This window comes from Coenobita brevimanus, chromosome 13 (genome assembly GCF_032717465.1).
Source record: "Coenobita brevimanus isolate Jiangsu-jjx chromosome 13, ASM3271746v2, whole genome shotgun sequence".
Taxonomy (NCBI): Eukaryota; Metazoa; Arthropoda; class Malacostraca; order Decapoda; family Coenobitidae; genus Coenobita; species Coenobita brevimanus.
The window spans coordinates 54630079-54649725 of NC_136966.1; the positions used below are offsets into that span (position 1 = coordinate 54630079).

Here is a 19647-nt window from a genome sequence, read left to right on the forward strand (position 1 = left end):
GAAAAATATAGGAAACTTCTGCATATAATTGTACATGAATATTTGTTTATACTGTACATGGCACCACAGGCTATGTAAAGGATGCCTAACTGTGTGGATGCTAACTGTGTCCCTACTCATTACCGATCCCTGGTTTTACGACATTACCTTTTCTCATACACATCCAACCCTCGTCCCTCACCCCACTCCATCTTCTTCACCTCCCTCTCCTCTTCCTCATTTTTCTATCCTCTTCCACTTCTTCCTCATCTTCTTCCTCATCTTCCTATCCTCTTCCTCATCTTCCTCTCCTCTTACTCATCCCCTTTTCCTCTTCCTCATCTTCCTCTCTTCTTCCTCATCTTCCTCTCCTCTTCATCACTTGGAATCACCCTTTGCATTCTAAAACCATATTCTTTCTATCAAAAACAATTTAATTCGTCCTGGTAATGGGTTTTGGCACTGAAGAAATCAATATTGGAATCTCTAACTCTTCGACTTCAAAATGTCTCCCCTCAGATGAAGCAAATCGTCTTAAGATTGAAATAAGAAAGCAAGGAAGACGCCACGGTAATGAAAAGGTTAAGCTATATCGTAGGGAGTTCTTTCTCACCCATTTAGCCTACCTTAAAGACAGATTACCGCATACAGTTACTTTAAAAATAATAAATAAATAAAGAGATTAAACAACATTATTTCTACAACCAAAATGGAGAGGAATTTTGTAGTCATTCGCAGAAGCAATATCACAGCATCTGAAAACACACACACACACACACACACACACACACAAAACCGTAGCCACTTAAAAAAACACAATCTACATTTCCAAGTAGGAGAGAAAAAGTAATCTCTCGCCAAAAAAAAAAAAAAAAAAATCCCCATAACACCTAAACCGAGAGAGAGAGAGAGAGAGAGAGAGAGAGAGAGAGAGAGAGAGGAGACCAACTCGCACAAACCTCAATTCGCAATAGGTACACCACTCATAAAGAAAATATGGCAGTATAAAAAAAAAAATGACAACCCATAAAGGCAAATATTACACAGAGTAGAAATAAACAGGTAAATAAATAAATAACGAAATAAATACATCGTGGCACCACAAAATAATGATAAAGAAGGTTACAGTTACTAATAAAAAACATTTCAACACTGCCACATCAATATTCTCATCACGCTCTTAACAGCACTACCGTTTGGTCTGACTCTACACAAGGGCCATCGGGGCTTGAGTGGTCTGAGTGTGTTGACAGAGACGCAGACAATGTTGACCCCGCTGTCTGAGAGGGAGGAGAAGGCATGTGGGGTCAAGGGTAAGGTCAGGAATAGGGTCAAGATTAAGGTCGAGAGTAAGGTCAAGGGTGAGGTTAAGAGTGATGTGCTTGGAAGAGGTCAGGGTTGGTGTGTTAGAAGGAGGTCAAGAGAGGTCGAGAGGTCTCGAGTGAGGTCAAGGGTGAAGTCTAGAAAGGGTAAAGTGTGAGGGAAAGTGTGAGATCAAGGATGAGGTCATGAAAGGGGTTAAGGGTGGGGTCAAGAGTGGGGCGACGAATGTGAGGTTATTCTATGGTATGTTTAACATTCATTATGGAGACTTTTAACTTTGTACACCCCTCAGATAGACATATAGATAGATAGATAGACAGATAGATAGATAGATGAATAGAGAGAGAGAGAGAGAGAGAGAGAGAGAGAGAGAGAGAGCGAGAGAGAGAGATTTAAGGGGGGTTAGCTGAATAGAATCGTCTGCCATCAAGAGGTATGAAATATAAAGCCACGTCATCGAGCTGAAGGGATTGCAAAAAGTTATGAAAGAAGTAAGAATGAATTGAAGTTTAATTTTTTTTTGGGGGGGGTCATATTGTCCTTTTGAGAGGAGTAAACAAAAATCGAAAAAAAAAAAAAAAAAGATCCAGGAATTCACTTTATTTTTTTCACATTTTTCGCCAACACGCAGCGACCTTAATCCTCTTTTGTCCTCAGACCCGCGACAACCAAAGATTAGAGAGAGAGAGAGAGAGAGAGAGAGAGAGAGAGAGGGGTGGAAGACTGAGAAAATACATCAATTAAAAAAAAAAATGATGAACGCTTCAGAAATTGTTTTTAATGCGATTTCTGTGTGTGTGTGTGTGTGTGTGTGTGTGTGTGTGTGTGTGAGAGAGAGAGAGAGAGAGAGAGAGAGAGAGAGAGAGAGAGAGTGAGTTTAGAGACAATACATCAGTAAAAAAAAAAAAGATAATTGCTTTGGAAATTTTTCTTAATAAGAATTCCGTGCGGTTTATTTCTGTGTGGTGTTTGGCAGGTGTGTGGTTGCATTTATGGTGGTGTGATGAGTGGTGATGATACTTGTGGTAGTGCTCTTGGTAGAAGTGGTAGCTATGGTATTTTTTAGGTGGTCTTGATGGTGGTAATTGTGTAGTTGTGGTTTTATGGACAGTGATGGTAGGTGTGGATGCATTTGCGGTAGTGGGAGTGGGGTTGGTGGTGGTGGTAATGATGGTAATGATTGTGGTAGTAATGATGGTGGTGGTAATGGTGGTGGTAGATGTGGTATATACGTTGATTGTGATAGCTGACAGTGACATTCAGTGATGGCAGGCGTGGTTGTGGTAGTGTGGATAGTGGTGATGGTGGCTGTGGTTGCAAATGGGGTAATGGTGTTCATACTGTAGGCGATGGTGCTGTAACATTATTGTTTTCATCTCTCTCCTTATTGAAAAAAAAGTAATAAATTGCCTGTGCGAGAGAAAAAAATGTATATTATTTCTCTCCCTCTCTCTCTCTCTCTCTCTCTCGTCCATAATTCCTAATCCATCATCATTAATCATTATCATCATTATTATTCATCACTTTCACCCACATATTTATCAAATCATCATCATCATCATCATCAGCCTGTCACAGCCCTCCTCACATCCTCCCCCAGCTTTCTCCACTCCGTCCTATTGGTTGTCAGCTTGGAGTTTGCTGGAGACTGGATTTCAATACTAAGAAGATTTTAAGAAGTCTTTGCAGGAACTTAAGCGTCTTGATATCCAGGTTCATCTCTCTCTCTCTCTCTCTCTCTCTCTCTAGCTTACATGTTTAGCTGTCGAGCCAGTGTATGTATGTGTGTAATTTTTTCCTTACTTCTTTTTCCTCGTACACGTTGGACGGATTATATAGAATTAGCGTTTTTTTTCACACATTTAAACTCAATTATTATTATTATTTTTTTTTCAGATAACCTCGTCATGGCCCAATAAACCCTCCTGTTATCTGTACTCCTATGAACTCCTTTGTACTCCTTTAAACTCTTTTCGTTACTTGTAGGAGATTTTGTTTTAAGAGAGGCGTCATAGGTTGGAGAGAATAAAATAACTCTGATTCCATTATATATATAGGTATTGATAGAAAGGTAGACAGATAGATAGATAAAGAGAGAGAGAGAGAGAGAGAGAGAGAGAGACAGACAGACAGACAGACAGCAGACAGAGAGAGAGAGACAGAGACATACAGACATACAGACAGACAGACAGTTACACAGATAGATTGACAGATAGATAAACAGACAGACAGATACACAGACAAACAGACAGACAGAAACATAGATAAACAGATAGAAAAAGCCAGACAGACAGTCAGAGAGAAACAGACAGACAGACAGATACACAGCTAGATAGACAGACAGATAGACAGAGATAAAGACAGAGAAGCTTTAAATGGATCAGATTAATGGAACTAGAGCATTCCTTTCACACACACAGGAAAATAGTGAAAAAGTTAACTCGTATTCAGTCTGCTATGCTCTTTAAAAGGTCACTCTATTGGGTAAGTCTGACCTTGACCTATGACCTTGAAGGCAGGCCATTTAAACACAAAATACTCCAAAGGTTATTGTAAAGTGGGTGTGATTTGCAAGATGGGGGGTTGAAGGGAGGAAAGGAAGAGGGGATGCAGGGAAGGAAGGGAAGGGTGGGGAAGGAAGAGTGGGGAGGAGAGAGGGCGGAAGAGGGAGGAGAAGAGAGGAACGGGGGAAGGGGAGCAAAGGGGGGAGCGGGAGGGAAGGAATGGGGGAGAATATAAAAGAGGAGGGAAGGAAGGGGGAAACGAACCGGGGGGGGGGGAAGGAATGGGCAAGGACAGAAACGGGGGAAAAGGGAAAGGAATGGGGAGGAAGAGAGGAGGAAAGGAGCGAGGGGAGAGCGAGGAAAGGGGGAGGAAAGAAAGGAGGGAAGGGGAGAGGAAAGAAGTGCGAAGGGAGAGAGGGAGAGGCAGGATGGGAAAGGAGGGGGAATGAGAGAGCCAAACCACATTTTTCATCCTTTCACTCTAATGACTCTTCTCCACTGCCCTCTCCAGACGATTTATTTGGCTGGGGAGGCACGGGAGGGGTTAGATATAGGCTTCATTAAACTCTATCACCACTAGGGGGTTTCCTAAGCTGCCAAAATCGTCTGGTAGAAGCAAGAATCAACTAAAAATGACGCGAACTCAAGGAATTTTGTAATATACCTTCATCAGCAATTTAATGTTGTCATTAAGTTATTTCCTCTGTTTTTATATTACTTATCCCAACTGCAATAAAATATAGAATACCATGGGTTAATAGGGAAAATAAAGTTAAGAGAAAGAGAGATGATAATAACTATAATAATAATAATAATAATAGTTCACCTTCACAATTACAAGAACTGTGACGACATTTATATACAATACAAACACCACTTGCAGAAGGGACAATAATAATAATAATAATAATAATAATAATAATAATAATAATAATAATAACGAAAGAAAAAAACAGAAGCATCAAGAACAACAACGCTTATGTTAAATATTCTTCATTTTATCGACACTGAATATTCAAGCATGAGGATATTACCTAAGTCTGTGTACACAATCCTGAGCACAGTTTCCACCAAAATTCTCCACACACACACACACACACACACACACACACACACACACACACACACACACACACACACACACACACACACACACACACACACCGTTCTGTCATCTTTAGGCAAGTGAGTTAACAAGCCATATACCCTGCAACTAATTCAACATCACCTCTCTAGTGAATGCAAGGCCACGAGTGTTCCTCTAATCTTAACATAGGGATTATTTTTATCTTCTAAATTATCAAAGTGGTGGATGTGTGTTTTTCATGTTTTTTAAATGTTTTTCAAAGTTTTCCATACATCTATAATAAAAACAAGTGTTGCTTATTGGTTAAAGTAGCATTTTTATTTTTTTATTGTGTCTCTTTTTTCTTCACTTTGAGAATTGCGTCTTTTGTCATTAGAATATTAGTAGATTATAATAAGTAAATTCTATAACATCGGTATTGAATAGTTTATGCTAAAGGTAAAATGTGATCTATTTCATTTTAGTCTTTGTTCATTTCAATTTAGTCTTTTCTCTTTTTATTTTAGTCTTTGTTCATTTCATTTAGGTCTTTTCTCTTTTTATTTTAGTCTTTGTTCATTTCATTTAAGTCTTTTCTCTTTTTATTTTAGTCTTTGCTCATTTCAATTTAGTCTTTTCTCTTTTTATTTTAGTCTTTGCTCGTTTCATTTAAGTCTTTTCTCTTTTTATTTTAGTCTTTGCTACCTACAGACGATTTTATGAAGCAAATCTGAGACTGAGGGAGGTTTTTCGAACAGGAGGTCTTAGATATGGCCTTCGTTAACCTCGTCACCTCAAGGGATATTTTTAAAAAGCTGAATGAAATCTACAGGAACAAGAATTAAACATATGTCTGATGAAATGTGTTGAACTTGTAGTAAAAAGAAAAAAAAAATCTCCAGCGCAAAAATATTTACCTAAAAAAAAACCAAGGAGAGTCAGTGAGTGAGGAGATTAATGGTTATGGAGAATGAGGAGGTGAGAGAGAGAGAGAGAGAGAGAGAGAGAGAGAGAGAGATGCAGGAACGGGGGGTGGGGATGCTCTAGGGGTCAGCTGCACTCAAAGGTCACGAGGTCACATCAATACACATCTCCCTCCCTCGACCCCCTTCCCCATTTTACACCCTTACACTTCTCTCTCCTCCCTCTTATCACATCTCGTTTCATCTCACCACTCTACACTTCCCTCTCGTCTCATCTCATCACTCTACACCTCCCTCTCGTCTCACCACTCTACACTTCCCTCTCGTCTCATCTCATCACTCTACACCTCCCTCTCGTCTCACCACTCTACACTTCCCTCTCGTCTCATCTCATCACTCTACACTTCCCTCTCGTCTCATCTTATCACTCTACACTTCCCTCTCGTCTCATCTCATCACTCTACACTTCCCTCTCGTCTCATTTTACCACTCTACACTTCCCTCTCGTCTCATCATTCTACACTTCCCTCTCGTCTCATCATTCTACACTTCCCTCTCGTCTCATCACTTCTACACTTCCCTCTCGTCCCACTTATATTCCCTCTCATCCCTACTAACACTCCACTCTCACTACAGATACGTCTATTATTCTTATCTGACAAATCTCTCATTTTCTCTCTCTCTCTCTCTCTCTCTCTCTCTCTCTCTCTCTCTCTCTCCACCGTGACTCCCAACAGACCTACACTTCACTACACTCGTTCCCTCATTTCCTCTCTCTAATTGCTCCCTTTCCCTCCTCGCCCCCCCTCTCTCTCTATCTCTTTTTTTCTCTGTATCTTTGTAAGAGTGTGTGTTTGTCTTTTCTCTCTTCTCTTTCTCTCTTTAATTTGTCTCTTCTTAAGATTATCGTTTGAATATATCCTCTCAGAAATAGATAGATAGATAGATAGATAGACAGAGAGAGAGAGAGAGAGAGAGAGAGAGAGAGAGAGAGATGAAAGGCTGGAGTAGCATTATAACTACGTCCTCTCCATCCTCTATCTCCTCCCACACAGCATCCACCTGGGAGACGAAATCCACTTAGCAGCTCCACCTTGCTCTCACCGTCCACCTGCTTTCACCTCCACTCTCCACCTCACTTTTACCTCCGTTGTTCTTTTGTTTTCTTCTGCGTTCTCTCGTTCTCTCTATAACCTCTGTATTTATTGTCATTTTATCGCCATACTCTTGTTTTCAAATCTGTTCTTTGTTTTCATTACTACTGTCCTCTGTTATCACCACCCCTGTCCTGATTTCACTTCCACTGTTCTGTTCTTCACCACCACTGTCCTCTGTTCTCACCACCACTGATCCGTTTTCACCACCACTCTCCTGTTCCACCACCCAAGCCCTATACTTTCACCAAAATATATCTGCCTTCATCCTTACATTCTTTTCATCACCAGTTTCCTTTTTCCATTACCAAACTACATCGCTGTCCTCTTTTCTCCATCATAATCTTCTGTTTTCTCCTGTTCTCTCCATCACATTTATCTGTTTTCTCTTGTTCACCCCATAATTCTTTTCTGTCTTTTGTTTCCCCATCACATTCTTCCGTTTTCTCCTGTTTCCTCCACCCTCACTTCTGGTTTCACTGTTCACTATCACACTCTTCTGTTTTCAAATGTTTTTTTTTTTTATCACACTTTTGTTTTCTCATGTTTTCTCCACGACAGTTCTGGTTTCACTTCATTTCCCTATCACACTATTTTGTTTTCTTCGTTTTTCTTTTTTTTTTATCACACTCTTCTGTTATTTCCATCACACTTTTCTGGGTTATTTTCCCCATCACACTCCTTTTCTTTCTCCTGTTTTTCCATCATTCTTCCGCGTCCTCCATCACAGTCTTGCTTTCCCTGTTGCCGTCCACTGCATTCACCACCCATATCCTGTTTGTCGTCGTTACCCCCTGCTTACGTCACCCCCGACCTCCTTTCGCGACTAATGACATCCTCCTTGCCAATAATCATCCCTCCCTACCTTCCCGTCACCTAGCTGGACTCACTCACCCTTTTTCCTATGTCACGTTCTCTCGTTCCCCCCTGTCGTCTGTTTTTTCTCGTCATTTCTTCGTCTTTTGTCCCGTGTGTGTGGTCTATAATATTTTCTTGCCCACTGGACCCTACTTCACCCCATGCTTAGGTGAGGAAAAGAGGTCTGGATGATGATGATGATGATGTTAATGATGATGATGATGGCGAAAATGATGTCAAAGATGATGACGATATGATGATGATAAAAATGATGATGTTCATTCTCACTCCATTATCATTCCTCCTTTCCATCTCATTCTATATTCTATCCATTCCACTTTGAGGTCCTACAACATGCCTTTCCCTCATCCCGTCCCATGTGCTCGGTCTTTCCTCCTGTCTTTCCCGTCTGTCCATACCCCGCTGTCATTCGTCCTTTCTATTCTATTCCAACTTTCCATTATGACCCATCCTGTCCAATTCTGTCCTGCGATTCGTTCTGTCTTCAACCTATCCTCCCTCCTCTCACATACACCCACGATTTATTTCTCACTTATTTTCGCATTTTATTTCTTTTCCGTCTCGTACTCCTCCTCCTTCTCCTTCCCTCCTTCTTCTCTGTCTCCCTCACCTCCTTCTCCTCTCCTTCTTCTTCGTCTCCCTCTCCCCCTCCTCCTCCGTCTTCCTCTCCTCCTCCACTTATTCTCTCCTTCTATGTCTCCCCCTCCTCCTTCTCTCCTTCTTCGTCTCCCTCTCCTCCTCCTCCTCCCCTTCCTCTCCTTCTTAGTCTCCTCTTCCTTCTTCTTTCTCCCCCTCCTAACCATCTCGACCATTGTTTTAATTTCACCTTCTACCTCTAAGATTTTTCTCACACTCTCGCTCCATTCCATTTTACCTTATTTGGCCGAAATCTTGGTGTCACAGGGAGGATAGTATAGCCTCTTCCTAAGCGATTTATTTTGACTTAATATTCATGTGTGTTTTTTATATCGTTTTAATAGACATGGTTGGCATTAATTACACATAAGAGGATGATATTTTGGTGAAATGTGGTAAATAAATCGCTAAGCAAGAGGTGTAACGTCATCTGTAAAGCCACTTAGAATGCGATCCCTTGTTTCACCATTTCATCTCATTACCTCATCTGCTTCTGCCTCACTCCTCCATCCCATATCGCTCTCTGACTACTGTTTCATCCACCTTCGCGTCTCGCCCTATCTCATCTCTAATTCATCTCCCCCGCCTCTCTTCTCCATCCTGTCTCGCTCCGATCTCGTTTATCCATCTCATCTTCCCTCCTGTCTCGCCCTACCCTCCTGCTTCGTTCCCCTTTCCTTATCTCGTCGACCCTATTTCATCCACCTTTCCATTTACCTCAGGACAACACTACAGGCTTGGCAGCTTCCCAGGACAACCCATATAGACTGCTTCTTCCCTCCACACACAGCCCTCACACGCACTTACACCCACACCCACATCCACACCCACACAAATGAAAGCGCAAGCACACAGGAGGCCATGGTTATGAACGAACAACAATACAAAAGCGGAACAAACAAGCATAGACAAACGCATAAATAACAGGAATACATAAAACAAACACAGACACTTGATATACGTACCCATAAACAAACAGCTACACACACACACACACACACACACACACACACACACACACACACACACGCACGCACGCACAGAAAACCTCTCCCGTCCTTCAAAGGGGGTCCGCTCGCAATTCATCGGACATTTTCTTATTTGATCTTTCTTTTTCTCATCCCTGTTCAATAGGACTCAGGAAAAAGCCTTCGTTTCATGTCTGGAGGTCTGCTTTCAAACCCTCGCTCCAAATTTTCAGTTTCTTTCATTACTGTCACACTAAATGAACTCAGCGCTTCGGTAAGAGAAAATCAGCAAAATTACAGAACCACTGGAGTTATATAATGAAATCCACGTAAAATTATTGAAATCATACTAAGATTAATATAATTACCTTCGTGAGGCATGCAGAGGAGGTGGGTACACTTCGATAAAATTGCTAAGTCTTAGGTTGCTATTCTCGCCGGGTAAGGAGGCTCCCTAGCACCTCTTCCTTAGTGATTTATTTTTGGATATGGCTCCTTAATATCCTTTTGTACGTTATTTATGCAGAGTGTGGCGATACTGGAAGGACTGATGCAACACAGAAGGGAACAGTAAGGTAAAATAAAAAAAAATAAAAAAAATCGCTTATGAAAAGGTGTTAGGGAGCTTCTTTGACCGGCGAGTATACCAGCCATAGAAATTAAACAGTTTCGTGTGTCTACTGTATCATGGCTGAAAATTAGGTAATACACGTAACTAAGGGATTACTCCCCGAGCTAGACCTGATCAGATCATATAGCCCTGCCAGGGTTACAGGAGAGCGCTACCCCTCCCAGCACAGCAACCACCGGGCGGGGCGCGAACTCGCAACCTCACGATTACGAGCCCGATACCCTACCACCGAGCTACCGAGCTCCCCTCCACGTAACTAATAGGCAGACGTAAACCAATTCACTCGCTGGTATGAAGCTGTGGGTCATATTCAATCTGGCTTTAAGGAATACGAACCACCTTCTCTTTAGCGATTCAGTCTGCTCATTACACCTCAACATCCTTCCTTGTATGTAACAGGTGAGAATTATGTCGAAATATAGAATGCAAGTGGATGTTCTGGCACAGTATGTCAAATAAATAGCTAAGGATGAGGTGCTTCGCTGTGCCATCTATAATACGGCTTCGTGTATCATTCGGGGTTCGAACGGTTTGAGTAAATGCTTCGTCTGACGTCCGCCGACTCAGTCAAGCTCGTAGGCCATTTTTTTTTTCTTAATGTTTCCGACGCAGTGGATTTTCCTCAACTGAATAAAATCGTCTGGGATTAGCAGGAGTAAAGTGTTAATTTTTATCTTCACACCTTTCTGTTTGTTTATCTATCTGTCTATCTGTTTATCTATTACATTTACTGTATATAAGGCCGCATCCTGTGAGCTCTGGTCACGAAGGAAGTCTCCTCGACAAAAACTCTTACATTCTTCGAAAGTCGTCTGAGTTGGAAATATGTCGAATTCCACTGAAACGCGCTTAATTTAAATGAAACATATCTCATACACTGTTATTTCCTCCTAATGGATGAAAAAATAATGGTATGATAAAAGTATATGTGTATCAAGGTGAGGCAGAACAAAGAAGACTACTTTTATTTCGTTCAGATATTATTACTGATGATCCATTTAACTGAGAAAAATATCTAAAGTTTCTGGCACAACTTCCACACATTATGCATACGTGTTACCGCGGATGGAATAGTATTTTGATTCTTCTTTTCGTTTTCGTTTTCTTTTTTCCTTTTTTGTTTTTGGCCATCATTACCACCGAAATCTAATGGGGATGGAGGTGCAGTGGACTGAGTGGTGGGGTGCTGTCTGAAAGGATGCGAGTTTAATCACCACCTCTTTCACCATCATTCCTGTCATCATCATCATCACCACCATCGCCACTACACTGTCACTACTATCTGTTACTATCGCCACTACCATTACCAAGGCGTCATATTCGTCATTACTGTCTCTACCAACATTGCTATTACCATCACTACCATTACCACTAACACCATCACCATTACAACCTCCACACCACCACTGCTACCACCATTACCAATACTACCACACACCTATAGTACCACCACTACCTCTACCACCATTACCACTCAGGTGCACACACAATACCACGGCATCTATTAGCTATCCTAACACTCACCTGCCCACTCCTCCAATACACACACACACACACACACACACACACACACACACACACACACACCACGAAAGCAGCTACACACAAACACACACACGCATAAACTCTCTCTCTCTCTCTCTCACACACACACACACACACACACACACACACACACACACACACACACACACACACACACACACACTCAGCTCCCCCTCCTCTCCCTGCGTTAGCCCAATCAGTCAGCCTCTCTACTTATGCTAATTCATGTCAGACCCCAATCCCGGGTGTAATGGGGGAATGGCACAGTGATTTGGTGTATTTTGGTAATGATGGGGGTTGGATTGGGTTCTTAATGATGTGGGGTGAGAGGCTTGTGTCGTGTATTAATCTCACATGCGCCTGAATGGAAGATGTGCAGTGCTTTCAGAATTATTGCTTTGCTTTCAGGATTACTTCGTTAATATTAATTGTGCAAACTAGACATCTTATACCAGCGAGTGACTGTTTAATCCTTGATCTTCATATTTTTTCTCTGTATTTCCCCTGTATTAATCCTAGATACTGAAGGGTTTTGGGGTAGATTAGGTGTGGTTTTGATTTAGCAGAACCATAATCAGAACAACAAATCCCAAACCAGAAATCGTCTAATGGTTTTGTAAATAACTTGCAGGAAATATCAGAGGTGATATTGGTACAAGCTAGCGCATGTATATGTATCCTGGGACCATCCGACGTTATGGCAGCTATTCTCTGTTTGGTGCTGCATTGTTTTGCCTCTTAAATTGCCTTCATACGATTCACACACCATCCCTCACTGCAGACGAGAGCGCACGGGCCATTTAGGGTGGTGCATGGCCACAGTATTTACACTTCCGCAATCCACTCCCCGAATCCTATATATATTTTTTTTTTCGGTCTCTTCGTCACAGTTTTCTATATGCCTTAATCTACTGCCGTGGGAGATTCACAGCATTCACGAACCATCATCCATCACTACGGACGAAGGAGCACAGAGAACCTGGCGCCATTCAGGGTAGTGCCAGGCGTTAGTATTTACTCTCCGGCCATCCACTCCCCGGACCCTCTCTGGCTACGGCCCCTTCGTCATAGAGAAGCTGGATTTATGGGCTCGTTTCAAATACACTTCACCCATTTGCGCCACTGGGTTTAAGGTGGGGTGGCAAAAGTGGTGAGAGATGGGGATGGGCAATGGCTGCTTGGGGTGTTGAGGGATTGGGGGAATGTTTGGGGAAGAAGGAGGGTAGAGGGTTGGGAAATGCTTGGGGATGGGTGTTGGGGTGAAAGGTAATGGATTGGTGAAATCTTGGGGAACGGTTGAATGTAGGTATGGATGAAAGGTGGGGATTGGTGACGTACTGGGAAGACTGGAATGTTTGTTTGTGGGGATGGAAGGCATGGGGAGAGATGATGCACTGGGGAAGCGTGCTAGGGTGAGAGGTTGGGAATTAGGGAAAGCTGGGGGAAGGGTGGAATGTACTGTAGGTAAGGATGTAAGGTAAAAAAGTAAGGGCGTTGAGGAATGGCGGGAATGTATGTTATGGGGAATGAAGGGAGGGAAGGGTGTAGTAGGGAAGAGGGGAGAGGTTAGAAATTAGAGTGGACTTGTGGTGAAAATAGAAGATTGGGAGTAATTGAGAGAAACACATTGAGGTGGTTTGGCCATGTGGAGAGGATGGAGAGAGAGAGAGAGAGAGAGAGAGAGAGAGAGAGAGAGACTGACGAGGAGAGTATGTGAGTGGGGTGGAAGGGGAGAGAGGGAGGGGGAGGCCAAGGATGAGATGGAGAGATGAAGTGGAGAGGTATTTGAGAGAGGGGGGTGTGAGCTGGGAGCGGGGCAGTGAAATGGCGGGGGACAGGGCGACTTAGAGGCGATTTGTTTGTGGCCACCCCGTATGGGATTAGGGCGACTGGCAATAGATAAATAGATAGAGTAATTAGGTGCGGGAGATCAGTTAGGATGGTGAGTGAGGAAGAGTTAGGGATAGACGGATGGATGAATGGTGTGAAGGAGCAGGGAAAGATATGAGGAAGACTGAGGATTTGGAAAGTGTGAAGAAACGAGTATATGAAAGGAGGAAGGGATGGATATTAGGAATGAGAGGGAACGAAATATTAGGAAGAGAAGGGAAGTGAGGATATACGGAAGAGACGAGAGGTGAAGGTATTAGGAAGGAAAGTGTAATGTTATGAAGCAAAGGGAAGTGTAAAGAAGAGAAAGGAAGTGCGAAAGGAAGTGTAATATTAGGAAGGGAGGGACAGTTCCAAATTAGGAAAGGAAAACAGAGATCTTGAGACGCGAAGCGGGAGGTGAAGTGGGAAGAGAAATGAGGATATCAGGAATGGAGGGGAGGGAAGATGAGGGAAGCGCAAATACAATGAAAAGAAAGAAAGCTGGAATTTTTGAAGAGAAACAGGAAAAGGACTTAATGAAGGAAACGGAACACCAGGAAGAGAAGTGAGGAGAAACAAAGGAAATAAAGTGCGAACATCAGGAAGAGAATGGAAGCGGAAATAAAAGGAAGAGAAATGGAGGCATAGAAAGGGAAGGGGAGACTGAAGTGGATGCAATAACCATAAGGAAAAATGACACACGGGGATGCTATGTCCACTGCAGGGCCCTCAGCTTGACGTAAAAATGTGTGTGTGTGTGTGTGTGTGTGTGTGTGTGTGTGTGTGTGTGTGTGTGTGTGTGTGTGTGTGTGTGTGTGTGTGTGTGTGTGTGTGTGTGTGTGTGTGTGTGTGTGTGTGTGTGTGTGTGTGTGTGTGTGTGTGTGTGTGTGTGTGTGTGTGTGAGAGAGAGAGAGAGAGAGACGTCTAATTCATTCCTACTACCGCCAAAGACTTTATTAACTCTATAGACATCTCTCTCTCTCTCTCTCTCTCTCTCTCTCTCTCCCTTGCTACAATCACGCAGTTTTAATAAGAGGAGGCTCGTAGTGAAGAAAATAAGCAGGAGTTATAAAGGAAATCCATTATTTAAAATCCGATAGTCCTGGGAAGATTTTGTCACTAATCCCAAAGCATTTTTTCTCCATATTTTGTTCCAGTACACTCAAAAATATAAAAATAAATGCTTTCTTCTCTCTTTACTCCCCGTAACAGAGGATGAAGCCTTCTGAAATAATCTGCTAACTGTGCTATTTCAGTGATATTTGGAGAGGGAAGCCTTCATGCGGTGGCACTGATACACGTGGGTGGCTCTGGTGACTGGTTATGCAAAATTCCTTCACCTCCCTTCATGTCCGCCGAAAGGAGGATGGTGGACTGCAAGATCAGGGCAACGTCAGCCTACACTCCACCCCTTTCACATTTTAGATGAGCCTGAGATTGAAAATGCTGCTTCTGCTAACTACTGCTACTACTACTACTACTACTACTACTACTACTATTGGTATTATTATTATTATTATTATTATTATTTCTACTACTACTAATACTACGACTACTACTACTACTATTACTATTACTATTATTGTTACTACTACTACTACTAACCAAATTAAGTATTATGCACTTTACTCTTGCTACTTTCACACGATTACTACAAGTTAAGAAAGGTTTCTCTTATTAAAAGACTTAATGAAGGCTTTATCTAAACCAACCAATTCGAAAAATCCCTCCAAAGCTGAATGAAATCGTCTATGGTCACCAAGAAAATAATCGCACCCATTTCTTGACCTCCTGTAGGGGTTGGCTATCCTCACACCCCGATTCTTTCCTCAAAATCTTCGCCATATTTCCTCAGCCCAGCCTCCCTTACACAGCTTTTTTTCCCTCGCCATTCTAATTCTGGTCTTTCGTTTTATCGCCTTCTTCGGCAGTTTTATCGTTTTTCTTTAACCGTATCATCACTTTTCTTACAGCGTTCCCCTTTTTCTTATTATTTTCTCACCTTCATTCCTCAGCCACCTCACTCTTTCTCTTAATAATGCTATGATTTTCCTGGGCAGTTTTCATGATTATTTCCTGTATACTCCAACCTTTTAAGAGTAGTTTCTCTAAGTACTCTGAATCAGATCTTCACCCCTTCTTCATTCTACTAGTCTCATCAGTTCCTTCCTCTGTCTACGTTATTATTTTCTTTACTATTTTCTTTCCCTTTGACCAACTTTTGCCCCCTGTTCCCAAACCCATCAAACGTTTCCAAATCTTTTCCTCATCCCCGACTTTTTTCCATCATCTTTTTTCTCTGTTGTTGGGTGTTTCTTCAATCTTTTCACCAATATCTTCATCTTGCCAATATTTTTCCGATCCATTTATTCTCCTTTCGCCAACGTTGGCATTCTTTTCTCAACGTTTCATGAACGTTTTCACTCAGTCCTTCATCCATCAAACGTTCTCCATTCTTCTCCTGTCTCGCTCCTATTGTCATTTCTCAGCCGCTGTCCTCTTTTCGTACTTTACCCCCCCCCCCTCTCTCTCTCTCGTCCCGCCTCTCCCCCCCCCATCACTCTCCCTTCCCCATCGCCACCAAACTTTTTACTTTGCTGTGTAATTTTTTCCTGCCTCATTTTCCCCCACCCTTTTATCTTCTCTATTGGGTCGTGTTGTCTTTTCTGGGCCTTTTGTTCATTTTTTCCCTACTTTCTCTCTCCCTTTTTTCTGTTTTTCTGTGTTTTTTTTTGTGTGTGTGTGTCTGTCGGTTTATTTTCTGTCACTTTCTCCGTCTGTTTGTCTCTTGTGTTTTTTTTTTTTATACAGAGTTCGTGTCTCTCTTCATTAATATCTCCCTTTTCTTATTCCTGTGTCTGTTCGGCTGTGTGTCTGTCTTCTGATCTTTTTATGTTTTATGTTTTTCTTTGCTGGCTGGCTGGCTGTCAGTAGATTTGTCTGCCTGACTCCCCTTCTCTCTCTCTCTCTCTCTCTCTCGCTTTCTTTACGCCTCTCCCCAACCTCCATCTCTTTCATCTCTCGCCCTCTCTTCCCTTCTTAAAGCCTCCCTCTTTCCTCTGGATAGGAAACCCTTAATCTTCTTTCTTCACGACCCTCTTCCGAGAGAGAGAGAGAGAGAGAGAGAGAGAGAGAGAGAGAGAGAGAGAGAGAGAGAGAGAGAGAATCACACAATTTTTCGATATTTTCTTTCTCATGGTCACTAGCAATATTTTTAATCCCTAAACCTCTCTCTATATTTTTTTTAATTTCTCCACATCATCTTGTTTTTGTATTCCTTTTGTCATCTTGTGTTTTAGTGCTATATTTCTGTGTTTATTTTATGTTTATTAATTCGTACTCGTGCTCTGTTACTCGTGTGTTTATATATATTTATTTATTCTGGGCTGTTTATATTTGTGTTTAATCTCCCGTGTTTATACTGGATGGATTCTTTACAACTTTACTGGTAAATGCTTTCTTATATATTTAATAAGTTTTCTATATTGATATAAGAATTCGTATACTCATTCTGTCTCTCTCTCTCTCTCTCTCTCTCCTGCCTTTCCCTCTACCTCGCATTTCTGTCACACTATTTTATCCTCCCCTGTCTCGCTTTCTCCCGTATCGATTTCATCTCTGATACACACACACACACACACACACACACACACACACACACACACACACACACATACACACAGACAAACATATACGAGCAGATGCAAACAAACAGACACAAACACAGACAAACTAGAGGGGCACTCAGTGGAGCACATCTCTTCGATAAGGGCAACGTAATTTCCACAGCACTTTTCATAATGGGTTAGGGTTTTTCATCACTGGATAGGGTTTCGCAAATAGTGTTTTCCGGATCCAGAATCTGTTATACGGTACGGATCGGCCCCAAAAGTTAATCGATTGTTCCCTGGGACATGGGCTATCTACCCACCAAATATGGTCCAAATTTCTCCTTTTGTTTTTGAGCAATCCTGCTAACAGACAAACGAATAAATAAACAGGGCGAAAACATACTTTCCTTGCTGTAAAGAACAGTTTCACAAACACAAAGACACAAACGAGTACACAGAGAAACAAAACACACACACACACACACACACACACACACACACACACACACAGAGTCTTTCTTGTATTCTCCATTTTTATATCTGTCACACACATTCCTATTTCGTTCACACACATGTCACTTTCTCTTCCTCTTTCTTTTCGGCTGCTCGCATTTTTGCACTAACAGATGCGCGCTCTCTCTGTCTCTCTCTCTCTCTCTCTCTCTCTCTCTCCGTCAGCGTCTCGTCCTGGGCCACATTCATATTCATCCCCACGTCCTCCTTCACCCCTTATCCTCCTATCTCTCTATTTACCCCACCACACGCACACATTCAGTCACACTCTCTCTCTCTCTCTCTTTCTCTCTCTCTCTCTCTCTCTCCGCAGTCTCAACTCTTCTGCCTGCGAATACGTATATCTCTGCGGATGTTTACTCTATTTTAGTTCCACAAACACACAAACATCCGCCACACACGTTCGTTCTTTGTCATGCTCTCTCTCTCTCTCTCTCTCTCATTCTAATTACGTAAACTAGAATGCAGTCTAAATCCTTGCTATGCTCAAACTTGTTTTAAAATCGAAGTCACTGAGCTAGAAACCTTTTATTTATTTATTTATTTAGATATTTTTGTAGGATGGTAGTTAACACAGCAAGGTCACGTTCGGATATAAATTCACCGTAAATTGGACGTGGGTTTTAAGATCCATCAACTTTTTTTTCCAGAGTGAATTTGCAACAACAAGAACAATTAAAACAAAGAAAACATAAAACTCAATTACTTACTTTCATACACACTTACTAATTTATCTATTTATCTATTTATTCATTCATTCATTTATTCATTGGCACTCACCTCCTCAGATGCTTCCTGGCGATAAGCAGGGTCATAAGGACGATATTTGCAGACATGCCCAGGACCCCCAGTGCCAAAATTATCGCAGCCTCCGTTGTACCACTGGGCGGACATTCAAAGGTTTGCGTTTGTACTGTGCGATTGACTGTGTCCTTGATGATACCAAATCGTAAGTTGGCACCCCCTATTGACATGGTAGTGGTGGAGGGGGTCTGTGTGGTGGTGGTGTGGTGTGGTGGAGAGTTGGAGATGGATAGTTAGTGGACAGGTGGTTTGGTTTGGTTGGGGACTGCCGGGAAGTTTGGTTAACTGGCTAGACAAGATGGGGTTCCTGATGATTGGAAAGTACTTGACTGGTTGTAATGAAGAGTGGAGAAAGGTTGGTTGGTTGGTCGTGGTGGTGGTGGGTGTGGTGGAGATAGAGGAAGAAGGCTGGGTGATTGTGGTGGTGCTGAAGAGTTGGGAAAGGTTGACAATTGTTGTGGTAAGCGGTAAGGGGTTGTGGTAAGGAACAAGAGGTTGATTTTGGCACTTGGCTGGCGTGGATGAGTGTGTATAGTGGTAGTGGTGTTCGACTGGAGACACTGTGTATTTGTGTGATGGTGTGTAACTATTTAGGTGCAGTGTGTTGACGTTGCAATATTGTGTTGATACTCGAGGCTGTGTGATGTGTTTGATAGTGAAAGCTGGTACAATGCTTCTGGAGACTGTTATGGTGAAAAATTGTAATCTAATGTGCAGTTCGATAGTACAGCCTGTTATCGAGCAAGATCTTATTACTTTTCTTCCTTACTGGACTCGTGAAAGATTAAGCTGGATTAATTTGGCTTTGAAAAAAATGGCAAAGGCTTCTTGATTCGGTTCGTCTCCTGAGGTAGCGTGTTTTGAAAAAAGGGTGACTGTGAATTACGCGAAACCTTGAAGTGAGCTAGTTTAGGAAAAACTGGGTTGACTATTCTATGCGATTCGTAAATAATGTTCTTGTTTGAAAGGTTAGTAGGTATGTATAGAAATTTATATTTTTTTGGTTTTGAGTGTACAATGCTATGACGGTGCTATTCTTTGTGGCTCTCTTCGTTATTATTTTTCCTACTAGATACTTTGTCCTTCAGAATTATACTGTATGTTATGTTTTCCTGTCAAATCGTGCCTTGTTAGACGGTATATGTTGTATTTTTGGCGTGGTGATTCGATCGTGATTTAGTTCCTCGGTTTTATTAAATTTTGTAGTTTGTAATGACCCAAACGATGAGGTGAGGAGAA

General features: G+C 42.0%; 1 protein-coding gene across 1 annotated transcript in view; it reads right to left on the bottom strand.

Moving 5' to 3' along the window:
* The window catches only part of LOC145416434 (uncharacterized), a 50689-nt gene extending 31677 nt beyond the window's left edge, over positions 1-19012 (bottom strand). Inside the window, exon 1 of the mRNA XM_080285390.1 lies at positions 18385-19012. Within this exon, the coding sequence (XP_080141516.1) occupies positions 18385-18578 (194 nt within the window). The 5' untranslated portion in view covers positions 18579-19012. The remainder of the gene's footprint in view (positions 1-18384) is intronic.
* Positions 19013-19647: the final 635 nt, after the last annotated feature.